The sequence below is a fragment of the Phasianus colchicus genome, chromosome 4 (genome assembly GCF_987193195.1).
Source record: "Phasianus colchicus chromosome 4, bPhaCol1.hap1.1, whole genome shotgun sequence".
NCBI classification, from domain to species: Eukaryota; Metazoa; Chordata; class Aves; order Galliformes; family Phasianidae; genus Phasianus; species Phasianus colchicus.
Genome location: NC_143439.1, coordinates 27021163 through 27039465, shown reverse-complemented (window position 1 = coordinate 27039465; position 18303 = coordinate 27021163). Strand labels below are relative to the sequence as shown.

At 41.9% G+C, this 18303-nt stretch overlaps 1 protein-coding gene across 8 annotated transcripts in view; it reads right to left on the bottom strand.

Annotated features, from left to right (window-relative positions):
* RASGEF1B (RasGEF domain family member 1B) overlaps positions 1-18303 on the bottom strand; it is a 120356-nt gene that overhangs the window by 9831 nt on the left and 92222 nt on the right. For 4 of the 8 annotated variants that reach the window (XM_090138959.1, XM_090138954.1, XM_090138955.1 and 1 more), the window contains 4 exons: positions 5504-5686; positions 4311-4433; positions 3335-3472; positions 27-239 (listed from right to left, as the gene is read on the bottom strand). In XM_090138959.1, the coding sequence (XP_089995085.1) occupies positions 27-239; positions 3335-3472; positions 4311-4433; positions 5504-5680 (651 nt within the window). In that variant the 5' untranslated portion in view covers positions 5681-5686. Of the gene's footprint in view, positions 1-26; positions 240-3334; positions 3473-4310; positions 4434-5503; positions 5687-7312; positions 7578-10234; positions 10696-14189; positions 14519-18303 lie in introns of those variants that run through there. The other 4 variants (XM_031596646.2, XM_090138957.1, XM_090138958.1 and 1 more) reach the window with 4 other exon arrangements.

The following is an 18303-nucleotide window of genomic DNA, read 5'->3' as shown; positions in this document are numbered from 1 at the left end:
ACCACACTGGAAAAAATAGAACTCACAAGCTCTATGTGTGTCAGCTGCTGAGCTAATGTGTAGGGATCATTGCAAACAGTGATTATGTCCCTCTGGATGGACTGCGGCTTGGTCTTTAAGACTGTGAGGCGATCTGTGGACGTTGCGTTGATTTTTGCAAGTACTTCCTCATACTGGCTAACAGTCGCGAGCTTTCTAAGCAGGTTCTGGAGGAGCTGCTGGACGTTCTTCCGATACATCTGTGACATGAAACAATCAAAAGATGTTCTCAAGATGGAAGAGGACAGTATTAAAGTCTGCATGACACCAAAGCAGATTGATGCTGATGCAAAGCTCTGTATCAGGCCCCCAGTGGCCCCCCTTCCAAATTCCAGACACCAGCCTACAACTATTGATGGAAAATATAAGTAGTTGAAAAAATGAGCATCCAAAACCTACAAGCAGCAAAATACTGTGTGATCAAACACATGAACTTTTCCCATATTCTAATGAATTCAACCTTCTCTCCAAGGCCGCTATAAGTATTTCCAAATTTAACCAAATAAACAGCACTATTTTGGGTCAACTTCATTCTTGAGGTCAGTGGTATTCAACCAAGGTTGAATTTGGATTGTACTGTGGTAAATAATTGCATTCTGGTCTCTATGTGTTTTGATTTTCTATAGGCAAATGTGCCTCACTGGCCTTCTTTCTTTTTCATTTTTTTGAAGTACAATGTAAGAGAACTTTATGAAATGTATTCTTGTTCAGCTGGTAAGTGACCGAGACCAAAAATGCATCTGAAACTCTTCAGATGAATATTGGCTTGTTGTGGAAACCCCCTAACAATCAGTGGGTTAATCTTCAAACAAAACCAATAAACCTTATGTGAATTTGTGGTTTATGTCAACCCAGAACCAATAAGCAAACTAGGGAGAAAACTGGTGAATTTGTGAAGCTGAGCTACCTGAATTCTTGTGTTGCATGACCACACAAAAACAAGACAACTTGAGCTCTTAGCCTGCAGTATCCTGTTCCTTAAACTCTTAATTGCACCCAAAACATCACACACTCCTTTTTCCTGGTAGATCATACTTAAACAAGTTTATCTTCCAGTGTATTTGGAGACCTTCTGACTAACTTGTCTCTTAGCTCCTACATTGATGCAGCAACAAGAGTTGTGAAATTAGGAAGATTTAATAATGATAATCCTAAACTCAAGTCCATTTTATTTAAATTTAAGTTCTTTTTTTAAAATACACAGCTTTCCATTTGCAGCATACCTAACAAGTCTTGTAGCTTTTAATAAAAGGAACAACGCTGATATTTAGTTATATTTTAAAACTTCTGAGAACTGAACAGCACAGGAGTGGCTTTGATGTGGCTTTGCATCTACCCATCAAGTGTTTTTACAGAAAAAGACACTGAACAGCATTTTCATGGAACTGATCAGGCAACTGGAGGTAATGGCTGATGTGAAAAGCTCCATAAGGCCTAACTTGAAACAAAGGTCAGTTAAGCAGTAAAAGGGACTAGAACAATATCTGGAAATATTTCACGCGCATGACCACTCAGGACAGTGAGAGGAAAAGTGGCAGGAATGGCATGAAATATAGAGATTTAACAAAACATATTAAGAAATCAATAATTATGTTTCAATATCCTATAGATTTTCTTGGTAGAGCAATATCATCATATGGTAAATTGTTTTAGCTGGATTCTCAGCGATAGCTCTTAGCAGCGGAGCACAATAATTCAATAAGTGGAATAGGAGACTACAAGTAAAAGACAAGTGAACTGGAACTGTTTCAAAGTAATAACTCACAAAAACAAACCCAAGCAATCTGCAGAAGAGCAGGACCAAAGAAGTTGCCATTTGCTGTTACATGCAGTTCACAATAATGCAAGTCAATTTACTGCAACGCTTGTTTTCCCTTCTAAGGGAAAACTTGAAGTCACATGGACGTGCAGCATGGAAGCTAGGGAAAGTCGTAGCTCCCTGTCAGAGTAACACTCCTGCCCACAGATCATTTTTTAATAGCTTGTCCAGCTTCTGCCTTTCTTTTCAGTAGATGATTTTCCATCTTACCGCTTCTCCCCAATCTGAACATCAGTTCCTTATCTTCCTATTAAAAGAATAACAACAAACAAAGCAACACTATGGGAAAGGTGCCTCCACGGCAAAAGCAAACCTGTTCTGTCCACAATCCAAAGTCCCCTTTAAAGATATCTTGTAGCAACTCTAAATTTGTGTTTGCTCTTTTTCATTCATACTCCATACTGCATCTCAGTCCCCTTACGTCTCTTCTTTTGTTCTTCCTCTCTTTCACATACAGAATTTCAGATACAGAAATGTATCTCAGCTTCCAAATAACTTTACGTTTGTTCCTTTCCACCCTTATTTATAGTCTCTCAAGGCTTTGGCAGCACTCACAACTCCTCCCAGTAGAGCTTACCTATTGAAGCTTGTTAACAGGCTGTTTGCAGCCTTGTCCATATCATTATTTAACAGCTTATGTATGTAACATTAAGCTGAGGAAGGCTAGAAACATGATGCCATTTAGCAATTGCTCTTTGTGTTTATAGCTCTTCTACATGCCACTCCAATGTATTTTGCAATCTTGAAGTTGTGCCAGCTACAAGAGATGCTTGTCGAAACCTTGTTAACTGCCTTTCCACTAAGTGAAAATAAGCCTTGAATTCTGGTTGAGTTTATTTCAGTACTTAAAAGACAAGTATCAATTAAACAGCAGAGCATTTCATAAGACCTCCATGAAACTTTACTTTGGCTTGAGAACCAGCACTTAGTAAAAGATGAAGTGATTTTCTCATGCACTGCTTTCAGAAGAAGGAATACAACAGACTGAATCCAGATCCAATCCTTTAAACACGACATGATTCTTTTTGATCCAGATTTTCTTTCAAAACTTTTTCCCAAGCCTGCAATAACTATTCCACTGACATAAAGATCAGAGGCCTGATTCCAGCAAATGTTACTCACATCACACAGGTAGAGATTTCCCAAAGTGCAAAAACTCCCAATACTTTATCTGGCTTCTTCCAAGCAAAATAATTAAAAATGAAAAATATAAGTCTCCACAAAGTTGTGCTTGTCTGCACACTGTGTGACTGTTTCACGGTTTTAGGGATGGGGTGAACTCTACCTCTGCTTTGAAGATGATCTGCTTTTGCTGTAAGGTTTCTTCTTAGACTAGGTATGGGAAAGCACTTTCTGCCTTCAAGAACCATCATAACAAGTTAGCTTAATCTCCCAGAGCCATACCATGTTATTAACAATAACAAATGCGCAATATCAAAGCATTTTATCCAATAACTTTGTTCATAGGCAACTTACCTCATCACCACTGGTTATTCTTTGTGCCAACTCCTTTAAGTTTCTCATCATTCTTTCATCTCGAAAATCATAAGGAAATGTCTCTGTCCATTCTGTCAAGAGCTGCAGGATTTTGGGAGCAATTTTTCGTATTCGGTTCTAGTTGAAAATACAAAGGAGGAGCGTTATGAGGAAGAGCAATACACAGCACAGCTAACCCAAAAGAAATAGAATTCCTTTCTGCAGAATACAACATAGCGTAAGGGTATGAAGGTCAGTTAATTTTTTAAGCTTAACTTAAATCTTCATTGGATTACAGGCCAGAGTCAATACCCATTAAGGCCAATGAAAGGCTTAAATGGGCTAGAAATTAGGTCCCAGGTAACTGGAAAATCTTAGAATTTCTATATCCGTATGTTTTCCCTTCTTTATTAGAAAGTCACAGAGCAAGACATACATTAGTGGTTCCGTAATTTATGGCTATCAACTATCAAAGCATCATTCACCGCTTATGTACGTATGTACAGTACATCACAGGGAAAAACTGGAGCAAGGATTCAAGTGTCTTAATTTGTGTTATTTTCTGCCGGCGAGGCTCTATGACAACATCCACATTCTGTTTCCTTTTCACTATATATTATATGAATGCACAGGAAAAAAAAAAATAATACATTCCCATGTAAGTGGCCAGCAAGCTAAGCCACTCCACAAAGACTGAAACAAGAATGCAGTCAGTGAAACTCCCATTCGTGTGCTTAATTCACTGCTACATATTTCCAACATTTTGACACTAAACATTAATATGTTTGGAACACTGAAACACAAAAGCAAACACTGCAGAACGTGCCATTAATAGCCATCACTTTTATTTCTGTCACTCGCATTGGTAAAATGAAAAGTGTAGCAGCAGCAATGCACAGGATGGTCTGAGCAGTGTGGAGATTTCCCACAAATGTTAGTAACTAAAGGTCAGATTCTCAGTGTGAGTGATTATTACCTTGTCCTGTCCAGGCTCACTTAGTCTCTGTTGCTCAATGCACAGGTGGCAAACTTTGGCCATAAGCTCATAGGGATGCATGAACAAGCGTGAACTGAGAAGGAAGGTGAAGATGTATGTCCTCTGCAAACAAGAGAAAGACAGATCAAGGGGTAAATCACCACCATTTTATATTTTCTGAAAATCTGCTCCTGACAGATCATTTTAGTATCTGCAGAACAAAACTGCATTTGGCTGTACCGAGTGCTATTACTACAGCAATAATCACTTAATTGAACACTTGTCATTGCTCCAGACTCAGTGCTGTACCATCATGCTTGAGCCAAATTAGGCAAGATTAAACCAAAACAAGGCAGGACTGAGCTGGTTTAGCTCTGCTTTTGTACACAGTGTTCTTACAAGACCAATACTTGAAATTACCCAGAATCTCAGCTCATCTCCCTTGCTCTACAGTACACCTCTGCAAGAGCCAGTGCCCTATGGCATAACTCTTTCTAGCCCAACAAGAGAATAAAATTCATGCTGCAAGTCCAATCTATGTTGACTATCAACACAGATATTGTTTGTTCCCAAACTTCTCTAGATAAAGCAATCAGTCTTCACACAAAGTTTAATTTTAGAGAACAAATATAACTCATACTAGGACTAAAAGAAAAGGTTCCTTATTTTGCCTTGGCTTTCCACATATAATTACTTGAACTCACTGTGAGATGTATATCAAATTATTCAATCCACTCCCATGCTGCTGCTAGTTTAGTATTTATGACACTCACCACAAAATCTACAATGTTCCAGTTCTCAGAGCTTGAAACATATAATGTTTGACTAATCAGTACATAAGTAACTTCATTTTTGAATTTTACACTGAGCATCAGTAGATAACCAAGAGCTTAAGAACAGTTCTGTCTTGAAGCTGTAAGGGTCCTATATTGGAATTGTAAATTCATCTATGAAATCAAGCAGAGTTATGTCTTCAGCCAGAGATTTTCAGCAAAAAGTGACATAGTTCATCCCTTAGCCATTCTGTCCCCAAGACTTTTTGGTATCACTCTTCTTTTCTAAAAGTTATATTAAAAAACCTCAAGGCACACATGCCTCTGGACAGGCCAAAGACTTTCAAATGACAGTTGTTCTCATGTCCAGTTTCTGTTGATTCTGAACAATGTGGTGCCAGTGCAATATCTTGTACTTACATCAGGATAATAATCTACACTGGGCACTAAGTGCTGGATCAGAGCTTCCAGAGACCCTGACAAGAGGTTGTTATCGTGGTAATAGAGTCCTCCACAGCCATCCTCTTTTGACTGATACAGATTCCTGTTGTAGCCGCTGCTGTCAAACATTGCTGCAAAGGGAGGTGTCTGTGGCATCCTTTCCTGGAGAGACACACACACAGAAGAGAGAATTATCAGAAGGTGTAATGGCGTTCTAAACTCAAAAGATGGGATCGTACTAAAAAAAAGTAAAACAAAACAAGAAACAGTATCACATCCTGGGTCAATTGCACACAGCAGTAGAGATAATTCCCACAGAGTGTGTCTGAAAAAAGCTGTAGTGCCCCCAAGCCACCATTGTGAGTGCAGATGCTGTTGCTTTTCTCTCCATTGTACCAAATCCTATTTGTGGAAAAGGTTCTCTAAAGCTGCAGACCTCAGCAAACCTCACTCTGTAAAGGCACCCAATTCTGAAAATAACCCCAATGTGACAGCCTGGAGATAAGCAGCACTCTACCATCTGTGCGCTCCCAGCTTACAACAAAGCACTTTGCAGAGAGAGCTGGGCAGGGACGAGAAGCTATTAAGTTATTAGCTGGATTCCTGGAGACCTCAGAGCCAAAGCTTCCCTGCTGCTGGCAGCGTGGCTGCACAACTGAGGCATTTAGAGCAGCACAAGACCAAGGGATTCGGTGAGTAAACAATAAGGGAAAGCCAAACTCTGCTGCAAGGACAGAGAGAGGGATGGGAGCAGAGCTCCTGCCCTGCGTGACCCGTACTAATCCGCTTCGCAAGATGCCAACAGAGATTTGCATCAAAATCAGAGAGTGTGTCTGAAAAGTCACATTAGTCACTGCGTGCAGCTGTTCAGCCAGGGAATTCAGTTCCTGCCAGCCTGATGAACTGGGGAGAAGTAAATCATAGGAAGGAAATATAAAGGAAATACACATGCTACAGTGTAAGAGATGCAAGGTGCAGGATTGACCAGGAAAAGGTCAATCAGAAGGGTCTGCTGTGATAAGACAAGGGGAAATAGTTTCAAACTAAGAGAGGGGAGATTTAGATTGGATATAAGGACGAAATTTTTTACAGTACAAGTGGCGAGCACTGAAACAGGCTGCCCAAAGAGGTGGTCAAAGCCCCATCCCTAGAGACACTCAAGGTCAGGCTGGATGGGCTCTGAGCACCTGATGGAGCTGTAGGAGTCCCTGTCCATTGCAGGGGAGATGGGCTAGGTGGCCTTTAAGGGTCCCTTCCAACTCAAATGATTCTGTGGTTGTATGATTTTATATAACCATCACCAACATGCATAGAGTTAGGTAGTATCTGACTTCATCAAAGGCTGAGCTGATAAAGCGGTTAGGGAAAAGTCCCCATTTCCACCACATCACTAATGTCCACCATGGTAAAAACCCAAACAAGTGAGAATCACAGAAATGTCTTTTCTAACTTTTTGTCCACATGCACAGTATATATGACTCTTCATTAAAATACCAGGTTTTCTGCATAAAATCAGTAGGCAGTGCCTAATTCTAACAACTATCTCCAGAAGGGATGAGATCTTTTTGAAGCTTGCAGCCCTCTAGCTCTTAGTTCAACAATTACTCCCAGAACCATACAGATCTTTTTTCCAGACAAAGCTACATTGCACATACAGGCACAGAGAGCCTCCTAGTGCCTGAATCAAGCGAAAAGAAAAATATCCTTACATCATTTATAGATATCCTGATTCATAACACTAAAGTAAAATTCCAAAAAGATGGCCCTGCAAGGCACACATTGGCTTACTTGTTTGCTGTCTATTTCTGGAGGCTGCTTGATGGAAATGGCTCAGTTCTGTTTCAGTGAGATGCCAGGCTGCACAAGGGAAGAGATGTTCTGTATGCCCCAGGTTTGGACTCTGAACACTTCACTTGTAAGTGAACAAGAGCCAGGACACGTTCTCCATGTGATGAAAAGGGATGATATCAAAGTGTGACAGAGACAAATATAGCACAGCCAACGGGATGATTCATACAACACATGTGGTTGTCCAGCAGGGTTCCTCAAGTACCCAGACCCTTTTGCTGTCTCTCATAGGGAGGTGAAGATACAAAGCAGCATTGCTGAATTCTAAGCTCAGGAGCTAAATCCATAGCACCAACTCTGCCCTCAGAGTAGTTTGAGTGGAATTGGAATAACAGTCAGAGCACAGAACCTGGTCCACAAAGTCTTGGAGTATACAGCAGATATATCTTAGTACCTGAAAAGATTGGTAAACCACAACAGTACACTATTTGACAAGCAGCAATTAGATAATCAGAAAGAAAAGATGATTTGAATGAAAAACATCCTGAGAGTTAAAACGGGAACTTTTTACCAGAGACAGCATTTGGCTATTTCTAATACGCAAAACACTTATTTTTCACCTCTCTTTTTAAAAAGGAAATAAGTGTTGTTTTTTAAAGTTATTAAATTCCAACTTAATCTGACTTGAAGGAAAGAGCAGTGGAATAATCTCCTGGCTAAGCAATGCTCTCCTGTGACAGAGAGCAGTCAGTAACCATGCACTATGGAAAGAGAAATAAAACTTTTGTTTCCACAGCTGATATCATTACAGAGAATGTGACATCTTGGGCATTAAGGTTCAAGATCACTCTGAATACAAACAGCATTTGTTATGTGATTGAAGCACACCTCCTTATACACACAGTGCTAGCCTCAAACGTACAATCACATCCCCACAGAGCTGCTTTGCCATACGCATCAGAAACCCCAAACCACACATACAGAAGGACTACATTCCCCCAACTGTTCTTAAAGGAGGCCCGTTATAATCTTGGGCTATGGCAAATGATTAGGAATTCAGCAGCAACATTCAGTCCTAAGTATTTCTAAAGTGTTGGTGAAAATTGCGCTGCTTTTTATGCACTGACTCCAGGCTCCCCAGAACAAAGCATACCACACACAGAGGCTACCCTTTGCATTCCATAGATCCTGGGTGTGTTTGCTCTGTTTACAAAGCATCTGAAAGGTGAAGTGAAATCCTACAGCTCAAACTGTTACAAAGATAAGAACTCTGAAAGCTCCTCGATCAGCATTTCATACACCTTACTCACAGAAACCACCACAGAACAGTTCTTGCTCAAACTTTGTTTCCTGCATTTCTTCCCTGGCGTATCTTTGGTTTGTCGTACAATTCTAACTTCAATTTACAGCTCCTTCACTGTTTTTCTCTCAAGAAACGTTTCAGAAACACTTCTAATTAATTATATCTTGTAGGCAGAAAGGATGGCAGAAAAAAAACAGATTGAGCTTTGAGCCCCTTCTTCATCTTCACCAAAACCACAGAGGGCGAACAATTTTGTGAAGCTCTCAAAATAACTGCCCAGGCAACAATAGGCTGCAAATGAAAAACGTCAGTAAGCAAAAAAACAGACCAGGAAGTGGATTGCAATAAAAGGCATTTTCCTCCTGAATGCGGAAAGGAATGCTTTCTTCATTCTTTTTAAAAATAGAGCCAGCTGATATGTGGAAAGGTCAGATGCACTGCTGCTGACTGATAGCTCATGTATGAGAACTTTGGCACAGTAACCAGGCAGAGCCTGAGTCACTCGAAACTGAAGTTCCAGGATCCTAGGAACATTAAGCCTTCTTTGAATTTCTCAGCCTACAAGGACAGAAAATGGAAGATAACCAAGAAGCTCATCCTGATGCTGATGTGCTGAAGGTCCACACCTCAAGGACCAGCTCCCCTTCCACCCTTTACCCATGCCCTGCTTTCAAAGGGCAGAAAAAGCAGTGTGAGCCCCTTAACATTTTTCTTCAATTTTAGCTCATGACAAAACTGATCCTTCCATTAATGTGCTTGTTTCAATCTGTAAAGCCCTTTGATAACCCCACATTCTGCTTTTTTTTCCTGAGTCAGTGGAGAGATTTAAAACACAAGTCACCCAAGTATCTGTTATCAGCAGTACGATGGATTTGCACAGCAGGAGCTATATGTAACAAGCCTCTAAAGAGTCTAGAAAAATTCAGTCCACTGCACACTCCATGGTGATTCTGTAAAGCTCAAGTTATTCACAGAGTGAATTAAATGGAAAAGCATGTGCAAAGGCCTCAGACTGGCCAAAGCATGCCGTGAAATACCACCCATCTTTAGCAACAGACAACACACGAAGCTACTCCTTCCTACCCAAATTTATGAGCAGACAGATGCATTTAAAGCAAAGTAGTTTCAGTACACAACCAAATGTTGGGATAACGTTATTAAAAAAACACTTTTTTTTTTTTTTAATGTCCTAGGATGTATTTCCTTCAGAAAAAATCATTAATGGACTTTGCTCCAAGCACTTTCTTTAAAACCAAACCAAAGCACAAGCTGAGTATGCCTCAGTCCTAAGAGTTACATTTAATTCAGTCACATATCATCAAGCAAAACAGACAGTTTATTGGCTGTCCAACAGAGAGCATTAAGAAATCAGCTGGAAATGCTGACGGCAAAATTCAGAGCTTTGAAATAAGAGCACAAGCATACTTAATGCAAAGAAAACGCAAGCGAGCTACTAAAGCCTCCTGCTTTCTTTTACTTGCTGAAGCTGAGTGAGGTTTTCAAAGGCGCATTAATTGCACCCAGAGAAGTATAGAAGAGTATTGCCATATGTTCTATGCGGACTACTGAATATTACAGCCGTACTATAAAGATCTAAACACCAAGGAGAAGAAGCTCACCCATGAATCCCACCTCTGGATGCAGGCAGCTGCACACCAGCTCCGTCAAGCTCCCTCCACCAGCTCCCTACAGCTCTATGGGTTGGAGCAGCTATCCATCAGCTGAGCTGCTCCCCATCAGCTGATGAACTCGTGCAGCTTGCAGTCAGGAGTTTTAAGGCGAACAGCAGTGATGATTTCCTTCAAAACATCACGTTGGAAACAGTGATTCAGCAGGTGATTCACAGTGGCTCAGCTGTCAAGGAACGGAGAGTGGGGTGGGGTGGCCAGCTGGGAGCTGATGCCATCCATGCTATGCCATCCCCACCAGTGAATCAGAGCTCCAGCTCTCCATCATTTCCATACCACGCTTTGTGCCTCCCACAAGCTTCCAACTCAGCCTCTGCTCTATTCCTCATGTAAGTGAAGAAACAGAAAATTGATGCTGTTGATGGAGTTGGGAGTGGCTTTCCCAATAGCCTTGAAAGATACAATCCATTTTATGCAATGAGCACATGAGCCTCCGTAAGCCTAAGCCACCTCAGATGACTGAGGCCAAAAATCCAGACTTTTATGTGCAAGGATCAGTGGTAAAGAGTGTATCTGAACTAGCTCACAGTGATAACGAGCTTCCTAACTGTTTAAACATGTGTCCACAGTCAACCACAAAAAGCATCATTTGAGTGCCCAGACCCAGCAGCTGAGAGCCTGGATCTCCAGACTCTGCTAAAAACCCCTCATGTGGCTTTACTAGAATCCCTCAGTTTCTCATTACCACATTCCTCTCCTTGACAGCAAGTGATTAGTGTGGGGTTACCTCCTTTCATTATGTTCCAAGATCTTTTTTCAAAAGGGCACAGAAGGTGCATCACAACACATTAATGCCAGGAGCATAGTCCCATCCATGAGCACGAAGCTCTCTTGACGTGGTTCTTTCCTCAACCTCATCAAAACATCACAGAATCATGGAATCATTAAGGTTCGAAAAGACTACTAAGATCATCTAGTCCAACCCATCACCATGGCATATTTTGAATTCAAAAGCTGTTTGCAGACATCCATGCTTGGTCTTATGGCAAAACCTACAAAATGCCTAAGAAGAGAACATCATCCCCTTTCGTAATTATAACAGACAGACAGAGGTTGTAATTCACGACAAGCTCTAATCGTGTTAAATAACAGTACACATTTAAATTTATTTAACTGGTTCTACCTAAAACCTCATCATCAAACAGCACTTTTCCATTTGGATGCTGGTTTGAGGCATGAGATTCAAGTAATCTCTGGTTTTGCATTTAGTGAAAACTGTTGTTTCCATGAATGGTACAAAATTTTTACCAGCAGTAACAGACCTACAGTTGGTTGAAGCAATCTGTGTAGAGTTTCTGCAGGTTACAAAGACAAACAAGCAAACTAAATGTAGGCTTAAGATAAAAAGGGCTGGTCCAATTCTGGCAGTTAAGAGCAAACACAGTTCTTCATCAAGCCAGTGGTACTTGCCTGATACCTCTGTATCTTAGCTATATATCAGTCAAAGGTTTCTAGAGCAGAGATGGGTCTCAGTGGAAGGAGGACCCTCAGGCTCTGCAACCAACCTGCTACCTTGCCTTTGAAAGGTCTGCACCTTTCAGGTCAACACACAGTAGATACAGCATTTAGCAAACACACACCAGCTTGTGTTGTGAAAGGATGCTCATAAACACTAGTAAAGGGCATTTCAATCTCTGAAGGATGTATAAAGGAAGATCAATTCACAGCCCTAATGGGTCAGCTTGTTGCTTTCAAGCAGAAAGCACCTGGCCTGGTACCTGGCAAGAGCAATTATCTCCAAAAATATTCCACTCCCCAACCTGATTCAAGCATATTTATCCTCTGTCTTATCGGTTATGAATATCAACACCTCAATGCACTGAATGATGCCAACTCACAGCATCCCAGGCTCCTCTCTCCATTGGTGTGTGACCTGGTATTTCTGGCCCTACTGTCAAATGTGACAAGGTGTAAGCAGAACACCTGGCCCCATGGGAGGGGCAGGTGACACAGGGAACATTTTACTCTGGAGAGAAGATGTGTTTCAGTGAATCAAAACCGAAGTATTCTGAGCACGTGGATCTGACTCATGTTCTGCTATTTTAGGGCCACCTAGGGAAACTGAGCTCTATTGTTTCCATGATTCCATCAGCATATTAAGCACAACCTACACGTGTTTCTCAAAGTAGGGATTTGGATTCTTTAATGCTTTTTCTCACAGCAGCTGTAATAGAGAAGAAATTAATGCTAGTTTTCGGCTGGAGATAGTCTTGGCCTCCTGGTTGTCAATCATAGAATCATTTAGAGTGGAAAAGACCTCTGAGATCATCCAGTCCAACCACCAACCCATTCCCACCATGCCCACTAACCATGTCATGTCCCTCAGTGCCACATCTCCAGGCTTTTGAACACCTCCACGGACAGTGACTCTACAGCTTCCCAGGGCAGCCTGTGCCAATACTTTACCATACTTTTAGAGAATATATATTTTCTAATTCAGAGATTCCCAGAATCATTAAGGTTGGAAAAGACCTCCAAGATCATTTAGTCCAACCGTCAACTCATCATCACCATGCCCACCAAACCACAGATTTTCTCAACTGCAGCTGCAAGATGCACTCTGGAACTTCTGTTAGCAAGGTCATTTTGTTGCCAAGTGTTTTTTAGGTGCTGTGGCTCAGTCCCACAAAACCACACCAAGCAAAGAATGCACGTCAGTGCATGCAGAGTACACCTGCGTATCCACCAACATTTTGGAAAGGATTCTAAAGTAGGAGCAGATGAAAGTTCTGTTTCTGTCATTGGAACATATCTGCTCCATTCCAGCAGAGAACATTTTTTCTGTACTGCCCAGCAAAAAAAAACAGTAGAGCGAAGAAAATAAAAACAAGTTGAGTTAGACAGAATTAGTTTTTCATTCAAGAGCACTGCATAAAGATACAAATAAACAGCTTAGATATTCTTTACCTCCAGAAGCCAATGGCTGTCTTGTCAAGACTGTACTTTAAACTAAATCTCCTCTGACAGCTCAGAGCTGAAGCTCTGACACTAATCTCTCCAAATGGGTGAGAAGGATCACAACAAATGAAAGGAGCTCTACAGAATGAACAAGGATGCAGTGGGAAGAACACACCCACGCCAAGACTGTGCTACCACAAACTCGCCTGTTTGTAAGTCATTGCACAGAACTCCTACCGCGTTTTCTACCCGTGATGACTCTGTTAAAATCAGAACAGCTCAAACGAACACTGCTCCAGCATTGCAGCACAAACTGACTGCAAACTCATGATGGTTCAATGGTTGGACTAAATGATCTTACTAAGGCCCTTTTCAACCTTGATAACTCTATGACCCTAAAGAAATAAAAAAAACTTTAAAGCCCTTCAATTCAGAAAGAAAAGCTCTGCAGCACAAACCATGTGGTGCTTCTATGCCTCTCCTCTCTGCGACACCTACTGCTTGGTGCTCAGGAAAGCTGAGAGCCACAAAGCATCCCTGCCATCAGCAGAGACGAGCATCTTCAGCCCCAAACGCCACAGAACTCTTTCACAGCTCACAGTTCTACTGAGTTTTAAGCATGAAGCTTGGCAGCAACTTTTCCACAGGGAACATCAAAACCGAAGAGCCCAGGTAGTAAAACGCAGCTGGAAGGACCCACCTGCTTGACACTCAGCTCTAGAATCGTAAGATGACACATAGCATAAACTGGCAACATAATCCATGCACAACTCCTTCCTGCCTTTACCACCAGTTAAACAAGCGTGTGAAAAAAAACTTCCAGGTTTTCAGCACGCATTCCTCTCTGATGGGACTCCAGCCCCTGATCCACCAACACTTTCTATTTGCTTTCACAAATATCTGGGTCACACCTCCAGCCCCTACTTGCCGCAGCACCGCGTCCCACCCGCATCACAACGGCACACGTACACGCAGCCCCCACACCTACCTGCAGGCGTCCGCCGGCACTCCGGCCGCACTGCGCTGCCGCCTCTGGCACGCACCGCTCTCCAGCGGCAGCGGGGCCGGCTGAAGGCGGAGCGCCGGAGGCGGAGCGGCGCAGACCTCGCCCCGGCGACTCCGGGCGGAGCGCAGCCCGGCGCTGCGGAGGGAGGGCCGAGGGGGAGCGAGGGGAGGATGAGGGATGCTGCAGCGCCTTGGCTGCCGCACTGGACGCTGCCCTGATCCTCCTCGCTGTCCCCACGGCCTGAGAGGATTGAGCTTGCCCAGCATCTCCCAGGCGAGTAGCATAAGCTGGATCGAGCTGACTATTCACGTATGAAGCTATGTACAAGCATCAAATCCCTCATTAATTGAAGAAAAACTGTCCCAAGGAGTTAAATGCTCGCAGACATGTGCCTCTGGCTGCTATTTCTGTATGCAATGGCATCATCCAGAGCTCCTTCAGCCAATTCCGTGTTGAAGGCAGTCGCACAGCCGTGCCTACCTGCACCTTCCTTTCTTAAAAATTGTAGAATCATTAAGGTTGGAAAAGACATCTAAGATCTAGTCCAACTGCCAATCCATCCCCACCACTCGTACCCTCTGACCACATCCCTCAGTGCCACACCCTTCCACAGCCCTTGAATACCTCCAGGAACACCGACTCCACCACCTCTCCAGGCAGCCTGTGCCAACACTTCACCACTCTGAGAATAAATTTTTCCTAATATCCAACTTGAACCTCCTCTGGTGCAACTTAAAGCCATTACCCCTTGTCCAGTGGTCCCACCAGCAGCCCGGTCCCTCTCACAGGACGTTTAATTACAACCCCATTCCCAGGGTTATTATACGTAGCAAATAGAGTCACACTGTCACTTCCATTAAATTCATTCTCTAGAGGGAAATACTTTAAAAGTCAGTTTTTAAAATAATTGAGCTGGCAAGCTAACAGATAATAAAGGGACCCCTATACCAATCTCCTTTTGAGATTGGGTCTTGGCAGATATGCTTGCAGCTTCCCAGAGCATTCAAGAAATGACGTGCACATCCTGAACTTCAGGATTTGCACCAACACCCATCCTGACCCTCTGCTCAACATCATCATGTGATACAACACACTGACAGTGGAGGGTAATTTCTGCAGAAGATGACACAAGGCCAAGTCAGAGGCCCCAGGAGTCACGCACACAGCTCTGTCCTTTTCCCAGTTTGACAAATGTCAGAGGATGGTGTTACATATCCTCCCTGGGCTAGAGCAGTGCCCAGTAGTGGTCCCAGCTCCATTTCCTGTCTGTAACAAGTTTCTCAATGCAATGCACTATTAAATCTTCTTGCTTCATTTCTGCTTGCTTTAGAAATCTCTTCACCAGCCAGCACTTGTTAGCATATGTACAAGAAATCTCTGAGAAAAAAGATCTAGATTTTACCCAGATAAAGGATTTGCCATTTCTCCTTTTTGCCTCATCCATAAATGACACATTGATTTTTCCCTCTTCTCCTCACCTGTATTTTAAGACACAACCTTTGACTTTAAGCAGAAATACTCTTCTGAGGTAGAGTGTGGGCTTGCCAGTGGAGAGGGCTGCCCAAGGGGAGGTGTGAGGAGCCAATGCAGTGCCAATGAATCAGTGCTGCTGCAAAACTGGCAAATGCTACTGCATTGGGCAAGCGAGGCAGTTTGTTTGCTGGCCTCACTGCAGCAGTGCAGGCGGTTATGAATAACTTGGCAAGAGTTCAGAGGAGGTCACAAAATGCAGGAGGTGAGAGAAACACAATTACAAGTTAACATGCCATGCACAGGACATGCCCAATCTGGATTGCTCTAATGCTGTACTCATTTATGCTTACTGTGTTTATAAGATACCGGTCACAGTGGTATTAAGGAAATCAATCTCAAACAAAAACTAAAAAAACAAACAAACAAACAAACCGTAAATGGGAGCAAATTAAATTAGATCAATGCACACTAAACACAATTGCTGCGCAATGTGCTCCTGCAACACTGACTTGAGTCCACAGTTAGATCTGCAGGCATCAAAGCTGGCATTTATACTGGGCTCTAACACAGACTTCTCCACTGTTGTGGAAATACACCACAAAGTCAAATTGCAAATCCAGCCTCTTCTTTGTGCATGGACTTATGAAAAACCTGATCAAAAAATCTCATCTTATATCCACTGTTAGTATTAATGTAAAAATGTATTTTTCAAGGAAACGTGACAACTGAACGTGAAAAGTGAATGTTTTGCTTCAAAACTACTGCTATTTTAGGAGAGAAGAAATTCTTGTATCTAATAGCCATTGGTAATCCCTAAGACAACATATGCACGCAAAACTTCCATGCAGGCCAATGATAACCAGGCTCCTGACCCATTCCAGAAAGAGGGTTGAACCACCGGTGCTGATAACAACTGCTGAAGAAGGTGGAGTCTAACTCCCAAAATTTCAGTGCTTGCATGAATGGAAATGTGTTTTTTCAAGATAATTTAGGTTACTTTTCTGATGACTGGCAGTTCAGCCAATAAGCCTCGTATCAACTCATTCTCTGAAACTATCTAGTGTTTCTCCAATGCATAAGAATTAAACAGCATAGAGAATGGGGGAAAAAAAAGTGAATAAAATCCAATAGTAATTTCATGACATCGTGTGATGTGAGAAAATGAAACTTCAGAAAGATCAGCATGCGTGGAAACACCAATAGCAAACACTGAGGTGTTCTAACCCTATGCAATTTCTATTGTAGACTAACTTCCACTATGTGCACAATCAGCTCAGCTAGCTGCTGGCTGCCTGCTTTAGCTCCAAGGGAACCATCAAAGAACAAAGTGAAAATGGTTGATGTCCATTCTTTTTATATTTTAATGCTTGCTGTTGTGTAAATCTCTCAATCTCTGCCCTGTGGTTTGCAGCACTTCCCTGCATGAAGCAGGAAAACATCAGGTTTCATTTAATCCATGTGTTTATTCATATTGAACTTGAACTAGGATCATATTAGAAGCAGATTACCAATCATTTAATAGCTATTAACACTTGCCAAAACTAACCTGTGGTTTTAAATGAGAGGAAGGTCAAAGTAAGTGAAAAGTAGCATTTAACTCACTGCAAAGAAGTCAGTGCATAATATGCATTTGACAATTTAAAAACACTCAGCAGAATCCCATACACAGCATATTCTTGATGCAGACTGATGAAAAGATTTAGAGTTTGAATTCATTTATCTCAAATTCAAAAGTAAGCAGCAATCTGGCTATATCAGCACATGCATTTAAATCTGTGCACAGAACTCCTGCTGAAATTGTTGAGACATCTGCACCAGTGGAAAACATTTGCAGAATCTGATACCAAACTTTTCATTTTGATTTACAAAAAACTGCTTCAGGTTTAGTTTAAGTGTACATCTTTGCATTGGGGGGGGGGGGGTGGGGGGAGCAGCTGATCACTTAAACCTTGCCTTCAAAGATGAAATTAAGCATATGCTTCAATAGTATGACAAAGGAAGATTCAAGTAATGTCTTACCTGCTAGTTCTATGCCCTCTTTTTTATGATTTAATGAAAAATATTCTTTTTTAAAAAAATTCTTAAGTATGTACTTAACTATATTATATATTTAATGACGACAGGCTTCAGGAGCCAAGCTCAACTAGGTAGACTTTCAAATCTATCATTAATGGATCTCCATGCTGCTTGGAAAGGTTTTGCCCAGATGACAAAAGCAGGGCACAAACATACTGAATTCTGTATTATTTTGGATGTTAATACAGTGAGAAGCCACTAGTTGCTATGAAAAATGTGAAGAGTTAGCTTATTTTTAAAATATAGGAGGAGAAAATGGCTCTATCTCCTTTCAGGTGAGCATAACTTTGTCAGGACTGTTAGGGGTGCTTGACAAGTCTGAAACCATCAAAAAGAGTACAGCATAATCCAGGATGTTTCACAAGTTCCTGATATCCTTTGTACGCCGGGAAACACAGGAGGCAGGTAAAGGTGATCCCAGCTTTGGCTTAGAACTGCCAAGTAAGTTGTTGATTCACTGCTGCCACTTGCATTATTTATGACTTGCATTTGACTGAACCCAAGTGAATAAATGGTCTGGAGTGAATTAGATTTCCTGTTTATTTGG